The sequence below is a fragment of the Mus musculus genome, chromosome 13 (assembly GCF_000001635.26).
Source record: "Mus musculus strain C57BL/6J chromosome 13, GRCm38.p6 C57BL/6J".
Lineage (NCBI taxonomy): Eukaryota > Metazoa > Chordata > Mammalia > Rodentia > Muridae > Mus > Mus musculus.
The window spans coordinates 117,016,930-117,031,143 of NC_000079.6; the positions used below are offsets into that span (position 1 = coordinate 117,016,930).

The following is a 14,214-nucleotide window of genomic DNA, read 5'->3' on the forward strand; positions in this document are numbered from 1 at the left end:
GGCAAATCAGGGTACCAAATTGAAAAATATTTTCAGGATTGATGAAAATTTCTCTTAGTTTTTTTTTTTTTTTCTTCCTCGGTGCTGCAGTGTAATGATGGAGAATTTAAATGGACTAGTCAAATATTTGCCTAAACATTCCAGGGCCAAGGTACATAACTTTCCAACGATTACGCTACGCACTGTGCCCAGGAACATCTCTTGCCAACCAGGAGATTTTTCAATACTGACCCTGGAAAACATCCCTTAGCAAGCCCTCCCTGTCCCTAAATATTCCCAACAACTCTAGTCAGGCCAATTGAACCAATTCCCCTCTACGTTCTATAAACATTGACTTGTACGGAACTATAGCCCTCTGCCTTGTGCAAAGCTAACCTATTTGAAATTGCCCTACCCTCAATTTCTTAGTTATAATGTAAAGTAACCAATGGAATGACTACTTTGCTTCAGTGTAAACACAGAAGGTGAAAGAAGAGGGGTAGGCGCTCTGCTGAGACTGCGTTCAGCAAAATAAGTATCATGAACAGTGTTGCCTTAATCCACAAAATAAAGGTTAAATATCTTAAATATATGTGCTTTAATAAAGCCTTACTCATGCTAAACCACAGGTTACTTTAAGTCAGTGGCTTGAAATTTCATCTAATAATGAATTCTTTTCATTATATATTTTCAACTTATATAAGACAGAGCAACCAGATGGGAGGGGGTGTCAATACCACTGCTGTCTCTCCTAAGTCCGGGTTCTCTACATACCTGCCCCACCTGGAACTTGCAGAAATGCCCCTGCCTCTGTTTCCCAAGTGCTAGGATTGCAGGTGTACATCCCCATGCCCAGCTTTGCAGCTATGACTTAAGAGTACTCAGTAGTACAGCACTTGCTTTCCATGCAAAAGGGACACAGGTTCAATTCCCCACACCCGGGGTTCAGAGGGGATCATCACCAGGTCCCCTTTTACTTATTCAGTTTCCTTCACACTCCCTTCTCTGGCCATTCCAGCATCTGAGGTAGCCTTCACACTTCAAGTAAGACACTTTTAAGAAGCCAAGGGGTTTTTTTTTTTTTTTTGGATAATAACTAATGTAATACTAAATCATGGTAAGGAAGACCCTGCTGCCAAAAGAAACGTGTTAATTTTCTATTTTAAAAAAAGTGATCATTCTTCTGAGGGGCATTTGATGGTTCAAATAACTACATATTCCAGGATTTCTATATTGAGCACTTAAAACCTCCTAAACAATAAAAACTGAACCTTTTTTAAAAGGATTGGATCACCTCATTCACCCTTCAGATTCAGATTCCTAACCCATGTGCTTGTTATATACACTCTCCTTTCCAAGGAAGTCCAGGGCTGGCAGGATGGCTCAGTAGGTGAAGGCATCTGCTGCTAACCCTGGCAGCCTGAGTTCTATGCTCAGAACCCACGTGGTGGAAGGGAAGAACAGACTGCCAAAGGTGATCCTCTGACCTCCACACGTGAGTCACATCATGTTCATGACACGAACACCCACCCACACATCCACACACTAAATCTACATATATGAAAAGGCTAGGTACTTTGCTACTAATGAAATCCAAAGAAAACAAATGCCCTTTTGCAACTGTATAGACTGTCTCTCCCTAAAGCCACCCACCCGTGTATATGAAATTAACACTCGGGTGGCTTAGACCTTCTTGAAGGTTTGGTGACCAGACTCTTGCATTTTTTTTAAATTGGACTAAGAGTTCAAATTTCTAGTCTACCAAATAACTGGAGTATTATCTTAAACAATGGCACTATGTGTTTGTCACACGCACACGCAGATGCACACGCACACACTCCACACACGCACACCCAAAGAAACTTGAATGTAAGAGGCAGAAAACAGAAGTTGTAACTTGGCCAGGCAACCTTTTTCCTCATTGGAGTCATATGCAATTACATTACATGTGGTATCACCAGAGTGAGGGCTCTTCGGAGTGTTCAAGTATCTCCATATTTGGACATTTAAGTTAGAGAATTCCTTCTTGCCTGCCAGGTTTTTTTAGCATTCATTTCATAATTCTTAAAACATCTACTTATGGGTAAAAACAGTGTACAAGACAGTGCTCGAGGTGCAAGGGAAACCACAGTGAGAAAGTTCCTTTTCTAAAATGCTTACAAAGGTACATAGGCAAGCAATGAATTACAACGGACAGCCCCTAATGTAGCAAGTTTTAACCTAAGCTTTCCACTTTTTAACAATGCAAAGCCAATACACACTCAAGCAGGAAACTTCCTTTATTTTTTTCAATTTCTATCTTTTCCAAGATTAGCCCTCAAGATATCAGATACATTCTTGTGATGCTCAGAGACTTCCACTCAGCCCTTCCATCATAAGGGGAAGCCACTCTTAGCAGTGTGCTGTGTTGGTAAACCAGGGTGTGGGGAAGGTCACGCATTACAGATGCATATCAACCTACTGTAATCTCCTCGTATTGTGGATGGATGAAGACATAACCCCCTTCATAGGTAGAATGCATCTGTGTATTATGGCATGGCTTTAGAAACATCTAGCAGGACCTTAGAGGGAATGGTTCCAAGGAAAGATTTCTGAGATGAAAATGTTGTCTTAGCAAGCATCTCAACATTGAATAATACATAGGGATTCGAAGATAAAAGGATGAAGGACAAAGTATAGAAGGAAGGACCCAAGCAGAACATACTGAGAAACAGGAGGTAGCAGGAGCTCCAAGGTGCACTACTGCTATTGCACAATACTCCAAAACATATCCCTGGATAAGGAATTATGCTCCAAAAGATGTCAATCCACCTGTGATGATGTCATGAAGGAGAATTACCCATAAACTGGGGCTACACATAGACAGGCGAATTCACAACTTCTGCTGGATACAACACTTTGAATTTCATAATTTCTGATATAAGTACTAGATTTTTTTAAAGGTGGGGTTTCAATACATATGACAGACTGGCCTGGAACTTATAATTCTACTTCAGACTCCCAGGTGTTGATATTTTAGGTATAGCATATACTCCGTTTAAATATTATAATCCCTAAGATGCCGTCATACTTTTTGACTGGAAATACCTCCATTTAACGAACATTTCATTATGTTCACATCCTTTCTAAAGGAAAAGCACTAATTACGTTCTAAACCGTGACCTCTCAGCCAGCACCAGTGACCCAAGGTTGTGATGTCTGCTCCTCTGGGAGCTGAGGCAGGAATAGCACAAGGGCCAGACTAGTTGGTGCTATAGAGTGAGTTCAAGTCTAGCCTGCACAGTGAAACACTAATATGGAGAATTAAAAGAAGGGGAGGGATGCAGGCGAGTGGTAGGATGCTCGCCCAGCACGGAGATGCTGTGTTCAGTCCCACAGACGACACACAAAAGAAATGGGACCTCTCAGAAGAATGTAATCCAGTCTTTGGATGTGTGCATTTTATATATATATAAAAATATTCTAAGAGCATAAACTAATACATTAACAGAAGTCAGAGGAACTCCTTGGTGTCCTCCTCCTCCTTCTTCTTCTTCCTCTGCATGTCTTGTTCTCTAAATATTTTAACTTATTTTTTTCTGCACCTGTGCACGCACACCTGCTCAGGTACAAGCCAGGAGATGCTGGAAGGACACTTTCAGGGGACAGGTGGGTGCAGGGACTGAAGTCAAGTCAAGTCAAGTCATCAGGCTTGGTGACAGGTGCCTTTACCAGCTTCACCACTTCACCAGCCCATTCGAAACTTCTAACAACCGGAAGTTCTTACGGAAGTTCTTACATATGTTTTATTTGTCACAATCTTTCCATGGTTAAAAGTTCAGGGAATTCCCAGAGCAATCTGCAGTCAGGCAATCACTCCTGACTGCACTCCATTCTGCCCTGAACTTTAATAACCTCTGGCCCCAAAGACTTAGTCAGCTTTCCTATCCCCGTTATCTGGTGCCTGCACATTTTATCCCTTCTGTTTCTTCTGGCACTAACTCTATGTCTGACCACAGGCAAGATGCAAAATCGGAGCTCCTGTCCTTTGAGGTTTTAAGGAATGTCCTGTTACTTCGTATAGGAAAAAGAAAATGCCAAAAGATCAGAAGCATGAAAAAGTGTACTAGAAAAAAAAATGATTTTTTTTGCATGAACTCTAAATTGTGGACAGAGGAGATCTGTTCTTAGCAAACGTCTGGAATCAAGCAGCACTGGGATTCAGGGTGGGGATAGGGGCTGTTAAAGGACCACTGCTAGAATGAGAGAGTTAAACAGTATTATGTATTGAACAAATGTTAAGTGGGGGTAGATGCCTGGAAAAGCAATGTTCACAATATTTAACACCCTTTCCCCCAACCAACAGACATTAAACATTACAAGTGTCTGCTCAGCTCTGTGGTCTGCTGTGTCTGTTTATGTGACTCTGTTTGCATCCTCAGGAAGGTCAAACAGCCTACGTACAGGAGGCAGCACATGCCTCAGCACTGTGGCAGAACGGGGACTCACACCTTGGCACTCCTCAGTTAACTGCATAAATGGGACCTTGCCATGCCCATTGAACCGTCTCTGAGCCTCCACACACCCGAAAGTGAGGAGAGGGACCCCACGAACTTTTCCAGCTTTGATCCAAGTATCTCTTCATCCTCACCCCTCAGTTCGGTCCACCAAGGCAGGATGCCCAACACTAACCAGTACTTTGCCCCTATGTATAAGGCCAATGCTCAGGCCGAACCATCAAACCAGCTCTTTGCATTTCCAGTTATCAACAGACACATAAAGTTTACAAAAGCAAACATGAAGGTTCTGAATTCTTTCTTTTAATAGTAATGTGAGTGATCACCTTTTATAATGTTTGGGGCATGTAAGTCATTCTTAGAAAGTGTTAGGTACGATTAAATGGTATGTTAAATTTTATCTACAACTTGAATTGAAAAATATTTCTAATGGTTTAAATGAAATAGCAGCTGAAATCAATTCACCCACTACTCTCTGTAGAAGACTTCCTTCAATGGAGAAGTCTAATTTATTTGCCATGACAACACTAATCCAGTACTATAAGATGATAAGCACAATAAATCGAGACAGAGCTGGTGTAGTTGGTCACGTCTGCAACTCCAACACTCAGGAGGCAAACGCAGGACAAACACCAAGTCCAAAGCCAGAGTGACCTTTACAGTGAATCCCAGGCCAGCCAGGATTACAGTGGGACTGGATCAAAATCAATTTTTAAAATACATAAATAAATCAGAATCCAGCAAAGCTATTTTAATTATAAACACTTGGTCTCTATGTCGGGTTGGGAAGTGGATAATAACTGTGGGTCTCTAATATGGCTAATGAAAGCAATGTATTTCTGAGAAACTCTCTGCCCCACTATACAAATAAAAAATAGATTTCTTATTGTCCTGTATTAAACAACTGTATATTTGTTGTGCTGTAGAACCAGCCTCAGAGAAAACAAGGCAATCACAGAGCTCTACCAATTTTCTTTCCCTATTATACACACAAGCTCCAGATACTTAAATAGGCACAACAGAAAAACATCACCTCATAATAGAATGACATAGCAAAGGAAGTATTTCTCACTTTAAAAGTAGTCATGGTACTTGTTCCTACAGGGAAAACTGATGTTATCTTAATTAGTTAATTATTCATCCCAACACCTTAGACGTGATCCTGGAGACATTCATAACTTCTCCACCTCCAGCTCAGGAATTGCCAATTAAAAAAAAAAATCTTAACTGCAGCATCTAACAGATGTAAGCAACTAAAGTCATTGTGTGCCCCTCCTGGTACAGACACTGAGACCACAACTGTCTTACTAGAAATCAGAGCACCTGGAAGGCTGAGGCAGGAGAACTACTGTGAGTTCTAGGCCAGGCTAGGCTAGAGGAAAGATACACACACACACACACACACACACACACACCTACCTACCTCAAAGAAAAGCCCACTTAGGATATCCCTATCCCCGCAATCCACTAAAGGAAGGGGACAACTGACTCCACCTAACTGCCTGGGAATTATTTCAATTGACACAAAGAATGTTTTAGCCCTTATAGTTATCCAAGAGGACATCCGTCATATGATAATGTCCTTCGGATATTAAGTGTAGCAGCAGTGTTAATTTAATCAAACACCCTCTAATTTAATTTGATCCATAATTACAAAAATGATGGTACTCTCAGAAATTAAGAAATAATGTAATTTATTCTCTCCCCCAAAAGGCAATGAAGCTTAATAATTCACTGATACATTCTCAACTAGTCAATCAACGTGAGGCCAATCCTGGGACTTTATTTGGGTATAGGATAACCATTCTAAAATTTTATTATGAGATAAATGACGCAACATAAACTCTAAGTATTTTAAGGGTACACATTTAAAAAGATATTTACAGACCAGAGCTTCTTTGCCATTTCCATATTCATAAATATTTTCATTAGCTAAGAGATATTTTGGAAGGTGGTCAAGCTATTTTGAATGTGGACTCCTAACAACAGCACTAGGGTGAAGAGTCTCCACAGACTAAGTCAGTAGCCCCAGCTCTTTTAAACCAGTTGTCTCTAAAAGCAATTGGATAAAGAAAACCCAAACCACAAAAATGAAGAAAGCAAGGTGTAGAAACTTTTGATGCAAATTCTTCTTCCTCCGTTCAAAATTGCCTTTGAGCTGCATCAAAGCCCTGACAATTGACTACTAAAATATGCATCTCTTCCCCCAAAGGAAAAGCCATCCACGCCAGCTTCATATAACTCTCCAAAATCTTTTCTACAACTAAATGTGAAAACCAAAATAACCACTCCTTTGCGGAGGAAAAAAGAAAAACGCCTGGGGAACTGGGAAGACCACGTGTTTATGTCAACCTTCAGGAAAATGGAAAAAAGAGACACGTTGGCAAAATAAGCACTGGTGGCGATCAAACTATTTTGTGACATCTTTTTATGTCTTTCACATATTTCACTCCATGCTCAATGTACCAATTTTGCACGGTGTCGCCTGTGTCAAATCCAGAACGCCTAAAGAGCAATCTACTACTGAAGCAGAACACTATGTGGAGTTCTGCTCATCCTCTGTTAGCTTAAGAAGAAAAAAAAAACTTCAAACATATTTATTTTCCCTCTTCTATATAAAATCGGGAGACAACTGGCGAGGAATGCAGCTAGATAGCAGTCCCAAGATTAAACAAACAAGCAAAAAAATACCCAAACACGGAAGACACCAGGAACAAAGGAAACACAAGCGTGTGAACAGGAAATGAAGCAACTCTATACACATAAATACCTTTTGGGGCCGCCAACGTAGGTGAAAGTAAAGGTGGAGTCTGAGTATCTGAAATCTGAAACGGAAAGTCGTGTTATAAGCCACCCCATGTGTTGTTTTTAACCCCAATTCTGTCTTGAACCTACACTTTTGTGTGAGCCTAGGAGGCCCGATGGGGAGGGAAGCAAAGGCTGGAGAGCTAGGGGCCGCCAGCAGGGTGGTGCAGGAGGGGATGCGGAGCACCCCGTGGGGTGCAGCGGGAGGCCGCCCCCCGCAACAAGTGCCGGGTGCCATGGCAACAGCGGGAAATTCCCAGCCAAGCAGCCGGAAGCAGCCCCTGGCAGGCTTCGGGCTGCGAAGCCCGAACTGCCCTCGGCCTTGGATGGGGGGGTGGGAGGACGGGGAGCAAAGATGGACGCAAAGCGACCCCCAGGTTGGGCCTGCGTAGCTCGGGAACCCCGGGAATCCATCCATCCCTTCCCCGGGGCGGTGTCCTGCGCGCTCGCCGAGGAGCGGGTGCAGCGGAGGGGGCGGGAGCTCGGCCCAGCGCTGCCTTCTCCCGGGGCCTCGGCGCCTGGCGGGAGCAGCGCAGCGCAGCGCAGCGCAGCCGGTCCCTTCCCGGCCGCCGCCGCTCGGCCGATGGCGCAAAGCCGCCGGGCTCTAGCCCGCCCCGCTCGGCCACGGCTGCCGAAGCCGGGAGGCAAAGCTCGGATGCTCTGGGCACCGCCAATGGCTGGAACCCAGCGCCCGGCCCCTGCACTCTGATCGCGCGGGTCCTGCCCCAGGAGCCGGAGACTGCCCTGGCCTGGTGGGGTTTTTTGGGGGGGAGGGGGGTGGCTCGTGCCCCCCTCCTCTTTGGGTTTCAGCTCACGCCGCTGCAGCTATTTCCAAATGCACCCGGAATGGGGACTTGCCGCCCCACACTCCCAAGCTACACGCGTCGCGGTCAGAAATCTGGGCAATGGGGGTAGACAGAGGGGAGGCTGACTCCTGGTCCCAGGATCCGAGAGGCAAGAACTCACCTGCAAACAGGCAGTCTTTCTCGGCTCTTGACTTCTGGATCACGACGTCGATATCCTTCTGAATTCTCTCTTGCCTTGAACACATCCCCATTAAATAAATCCCTGGAAAAGAAGCAGCCGCTATTTCCACTCCACCCCACCCCCCTCGCACGCTTCCAGCTTTCGTAAATATTCAGTTAAAAATGAAACCTCTGGCCGAGGCAGGGGCTGAAGGCGAAGTGGTTTCGGAAGTGATCCCGGGTGAGAGAGGAGGAGGAGGTGGAGGAGGAGGAGGAGGAGGAGGTCGGCTTTGCATTCCCAGATGTGACCGCCCAGCTGCTGCTCGCCGCTGCTGGATTCCAATTTCCTCCTGTTCTGACAATGGATGGTGATGACACGGAGTCTCACTTTCTCCCTCCCCCCCCACCCCCGCCCGGACTGACGGCCGTAGGAAAACGAGGGGCCCGAAGGGGGCCGGGGACCGCTGGAGAGCGATCGGCAGCTGTGGAGCGGCAGGCGCCGGAGAGGGGCGAGCCCCGCTCCGACTCACGCGCGCACACCCCTCGCGGCCCGCACGCCGGCCTTCCCACACCCGCGCACACTCGCGCCCGCGGGCGGCGGCCGTGCCCAGGCTGCTGCAGCGCCGCCCGCCAGCCGCAGACCCTCCCGCACCCGCCGCGGGTCACCGGGCCCGGCTGCGCGCCGCTGGGGCTTTAATAGTATCCGCCATCCGCGCAGGCTGGATTTCCCCACCCCCGACTGCCACTCGAGCCGGGAGCTGAGTGACAGTGTAGGTAGTGAAGACTCCCTGGAGCTCCCAGCCTCTCCCGCACCACCACCACCACCCCTCCTCTTTCCACCACTTTTATGAATTCGACTCCACTTTCAGAAGGAATTATGAGTCATATGGAAACCCAAGCCGGAGTGGCTGGGAGGAAGAAAGAGGGGGAAAAGAAAAAAAAATCTTTACGAATTAAAAATAAAGTGAACAAGTCTTTCCTTGTAATCACATCAGGCAAAGGGAGAAAGGCTGGAGATCACTCTAGGAGGACTCTCCCATTTCCTTATTGCCTTCTTTTTTGGTGGTGAGGTGATGGGGGTTCTTTTATTGTTTTGCTTTGCTTTTGCTTCTCAGGGTGGTTTGTTTGTTTGTTTGTTTGTCCCAGGTTTGAGAAGCTCTTTTGAAAATGAAGCCCTTTCTAGACTCCAAAGACTCTTGTTCTTCCTTTCCAGCTCTGTTCATAAGAAATTGGCCTGAGGGGACTCCCTAAGTCAGGGATACCTGGCTTGGGTCTTATTCAAAACCTCAGCCTTCTGTGGGCTGAGGCAAGGGAAAGTTTCTCCAGCCCTAATACCTTGCGCAACAAGGAAAACCATACTGTCCGCTCTCTATTGCCCTGCTTTAAGCTTATGATGGTTGGTCCACCTTTTCTGCCGCAAGGAACCTGAACCCGCTCCACCAAGCTCTTTTCTTTAGCATCGTTTCTGAGAAGTGTCCCCCAGGCAGACCATAGGTATATTGTTTTGCATTCTAAGACCAAGCAGTGTCTGGAATATAGGAGGTGTTATCAATCATGTTGTCCGGAACCTTTTAATCTTCCCGATAGGAATAGTGAGTAGGGGAAGCTTTTCCTGTGCTGGCAAGCCTGAGTCAGTACCCTGGAGCCTAGGGGCTGAACAGACACGCCCAGAAGAGTATTAGAATTTCAAACCCTTTTCAAGGCAGAGACTGACTGCTGGAAACACTCAGGCTGGAGGCTTATGGTATATATCCAGCCTTTTAACATCATCTGTATTCTCACGCTTTTCCTCTTGTAATCCTCAGTTTCCGACAGCCTTTAGTGACGGCAGAAGACAGCATACATCCCACAGCAGTTAGGTGGGGCTTTGCAGGGTTAAAGCTCTCCTTTGAGCCTGGCCTTGGACACAGTGATCCTTAACCTAACTACAGAGACAGGTCACTGTGAGACTGGTCTGAGGCCTGTAGCTGCTCAGATCCATATCCCTTGAAGCTTGAGAGCTCTGGGGATCTCATCCACAGAGCACCCAAGGCCTTCGCTTTCCCTTCGCTGCCTTGCTTGAAGAGACTTCACTAAGGGTTAACGTTGTAATAAAGTGAGCCAAATAATCTGATTATATAGCCAGGAAAGAAAAGCACATGTATGAACCAATCCTGGCAGTTCCTCCCTCATACGGGACCATGTGGGCACCAATCGCAGGCCTGAGGATCACTAGGGAAACTAGTCTCCAGCTGATAGTGGGTGGAGAAGGCTTCAAGGTTATCTAGAGTTTACCAAGGCGTGAGGCAGCAAGAGATCCAGTGCTATTTGAAACACTTGAGTCCGAGGCCGTGAGGTTAGGAGTTAAGAGTTACGCTTCACTTTGGTAGCTGGGTTGCTTCTTCCATCCCAGAGGCAAGGAGCAGTGGTGCTTTGCAGTAAAGCTTCCTAAAGCCTCCAGGAGTATTCGGAATGGCACATGGCTAGGATGCGAGTATTTGGGCTGGCTGCTCGGCTGATAATCCTTTGCTTAAGGCAGCCAGACAGCAAGGCAAGGTATTGCAAGCTTAAGAGTTAAGGTATCAACCTATCCTAGTTCTCTAGGTATCGTTAAAAGGGATGGCAACAAAGCCCCTTGCCCATAACATGTATTGAACAGTGTTGCAACAATGCTTAACTCCTGTAAGTGATGCCTATTAGAGAGGTAGGTTCTTCTACCTCTCCATCTACATTGTTCCTTGCAGCCTTTCTCTATAAGGCACGCCAGTTTCAGACAGCTTCTTTATTAGCCGAGTTCCTACGAGGAATTGAAATGGCTCAGAGTCTTCCTGGGTCCCGTTCTGAGCCTGTGAGTGTTGACAGGAGACTTAGTAAGACTGATATGGTCCTCCCTGACAGATGGAACTCTGCCTCACAGAAAATAAGTTTCATCCCAACTACTTCTCCTGGCAGACAAGAACCATTCCATCTTGGACAGCCATCCCCACTGAAGCTAAAGAACACAGCTCCACATTCCTTAGATCTGCTGTAACCACAGCCACAATGACCACTTCTTTTCCTCGGGATGGGTCTTGATGAGGACGTCTGAGCCATTTCAATTCCTCGTAGGAACTTGGCTAATAAAGAAGCTGTCTGAAACTGACGTACCTTATAGAGAAAGGCTGCAAGGAACAATGTAGATAGAGAGGTAGAAGTTCAAATCCCCCTGGCTGCTTTTCTATAGACACCTCAGACAACAAAAGCACTTTCATTTCCTCTTTATCTCTCACTCCTGGATTATTGACTACTTCCTTCTTCTGTAAGGAGCACGGAACTATTGGAGGCTTAACATCTCTTAACTCACGGGACTTGATCATATAGTTGTCTGCCCAAAGGTTTCACTTCTCCTGTATGAGAATCTGAAATAATTTTATAGCACCTTACATACTACTCATGCCACATCAGGCTTTCCTGTGATTTATTCTGTCTGATGTTGTGTTTCTTTTAGACAGGGTCTCTCTATGTAGCCCTGACTGGCCTGGAACTCATTGACTGTGTAGACTAGACTAAGCCACCATGCCCAACTCCTGTGGTTTTTGGTTTTTTTTTGTTGTTGTTGTTGTTGCTTTGTTTTGTTGATGTTTTTGTTTTGTTTTGTTTCCCCTTTAATTTCTTTTTTTATTTTCTTGCTTTGTTTTGTTACTTTCATTTCCCTTTTGGTTTTGTTTTAAAGCTAAACTCACTTTGGCCATGCCCCTTAAGGTGTGAAATGTTTAAATATTTTTAAATATGAAACAGGATGAAACAATTAAAACCAGCACATCCACGTTATGCATCTATTCCGTGTGTGTGTGTGTGTCTGTGTGTGTGTGTGTGTATGTGTGAGTGTGTGTGAGTGTGTGTGTGTATGTGTGTTAATAAACTCTACCGAAAGCACAGTATTGTGGGCTAGGCATAAATGAAATAATTCGCACTTTTGCCTGCATCCGGTGTCTCCTTTCTCCAATAATTAATTTTTATTTTGTGCATCTGTTCTTTGAAGGCCAGAAGGTAGCATTGCCACCCTTGGAGCTGGAGCTCCAGGCTTCTGGGAGTCACCTGGTGTCGGTGCTGGGAGCTGAATTCTGGTCCTCTCAAAGATCAGTACTCACTCCTAAACTGGAAGCCATCTCTCTAGCCCCCTTTCAGCGTGCTTAGTCATCTTTAGAAAGGTCTTTTGCCTCCTTGGATAGGTCTATGCCTAGGTTATAATGCAGGCTAGAATGAAACTCTCAGCCATAGAAGTGCTGGCATTGCAGACAAGCACTACCCTCACCAACCTTCCCTCATCCTTGTTGCTGTTTGGTTTATGGAGTCTGACACCGCATTTACTAAGGAGGTATTCTGTCACTAAATTATAACCCCACTTGTTTGCAATTCTGTAAAATCTCAGTGTTCTTCTCCAATGAAGAAAGGCTCCTGCTCCTTAACAGTTTACAGGAGAGAGGTGAGATAAACCTATACATACAGAAAGACAATTATTTATTTAAAAAAATCTATTCGTCTCTCCTATATACAATCTTTTCTTACCACTCAGTGCAGTGGTTTTCAACCATATCATTTGGATGTATTTGCTACAAGTAACTTGTAATTCCCAGCACAGAGATATCCTCTGGTTCACAACAGTAAGGTCCATGTGTCTGCCACTGTCTGGAAGTTCTGAAGGTAAACTCAGGATGCTGTGGAGCAAGTATCTATCTCTAGGTGCATCGTTCACTGCCTGGCAGTCACAATCTAGCCTTGCCTTTCAGGAGTCTCATGCTGGGTCATTTTGTTCAGGAACCATTTGGTTGTATGGTAGAACTCTAACTGGAACCAGAAAAGACTAGATGGGATTTCTTGGCTCATGGAGTTGGGAAGCATACATGGGAGACTTACCAGATTAAAGAATAAGAGAAACCAGGGCCCTCAGGAATTGGACTAGAAGTTTAATTCGATCAGGACTCGCTCCCTTCTTATTTCTGTTGCTCAATATTATATTCTTTTAAATAACAAGGAATTTTTTTCTCTGCTAACTTCACACCGTACCATTTGAACACAATGGGGCAGGACTGATCTGCCCACTTCAGGTCAAGGGCCCATGCCCTGGGCAGCCAATGGTGGCTAGCAGATGAAGGGACAATGAGAATGTATGCTAAATCTAGAGTCTAGTATTGACTCTATTGTTTAGGGACCATGTGCATAGAGGGAGAGTATATCACAACTCTTACTGATGTATTCCTAGTCTGGAAAATAAAAATCATTTCAGCCAGGTGTGGTGTTGCCTGCTCGTATTCATAGTACACAGGAGGTTGAGGCTGAAGACATAAACGTTTGAGGCCAGACTGGGTTGCATGTTGAGTTCCAGGCCAGCCTGGGCAAGAAAGTGAAACGCTGATTCAAAACAAAGAAACAAACATCAACAAAACTGAAAAAAACTGCAAAAAAAAAAAGGCAACGTCAGGTAAGCCAACTGACTCCATTTCTCAAGACTGCACCCAGGGAAATACAAATCTTCTATGGGAAGTGAATCATATCAAAGAAATAATGTCTTCAATCTGCCTGGTTTGATTACAGTGTGACACCTTCAGGGGCAGGCTGTCCGCTCACGCTCACAAGTGCGGATCGTTTGGGCTTGCCCCAGGAACAGCACCTAGTACACTTACTATCTGGCTTCCTTTTTTTAAGAGGCTCTGAGTGTAGGTAATTTGCTCTTGTTCAACGGCCTTTCTGCTCTATTTCAGCTGATGTGGGAAACACGGACCCCACTCAGCAAGTACTTGCTAAACGATGGGAGGGGGGGTTGCAGCATTCCATGGAGCAAAATGGAAACATAAGAGCATAGAGATTGGAGGGGTGAACACCAAGTCTGGAATGCTGGAGACACTGAGACTGGAAAGAAAATAGGAGTGAAGAATGCTGTTGCAGGGAGTGGGATAATTTGGGTGCAATGGATGCTGCATTTGGCACCCCCAAACTTTCCAATCCACCTG

The 14,214-nt window shown here is 45.2% G+C and overlaps 1 protein-coding gene across 8 annotated transcripts in view; it reads right to left on the bottom strand.

Annotated features, from left to right (window-relative positions):
* Nucleotides 1–9,090, bottom strand: part of Parp8 (poly (ADP-ribose) polymerase family, member 8) — a 175,178-nt gene extending 166,088 nt beyond the window's left edge. For 2 of the 8 annotated variants that reach the window (XM_006517720.2, XM_030247321.1), the window contains exons 1-2: nucleotides 8,247–9,086; nucleotides 7,246–7,300 (exon numbers count right to left, since the gene is read on the bottom strand). Coding sequence is in view for 5 of the 8 variants with exons in the window: in XM_011244679.3 (XP_011242981.1) it covers nucleotides 7,246–7,300; nucleotides 7,371–7,698 (383 nt within the window). In the remaining 3 variants the exon portion in view is untranslated. Of the gene's footprint in view, nucleotides 1–7,245; nucleotides 7,301–7,370; nucleotides 8,047–8,246 lie in introns of those variants that run through there. The other 6 variants (XM_006517719.4, NM_001081009.2, XM_030247322.1 and 3 more) reach the window with 6 other exon arrangements.
* Nucleotides 9,091–14,214: the final 5,124 nt, after the last annotated feature.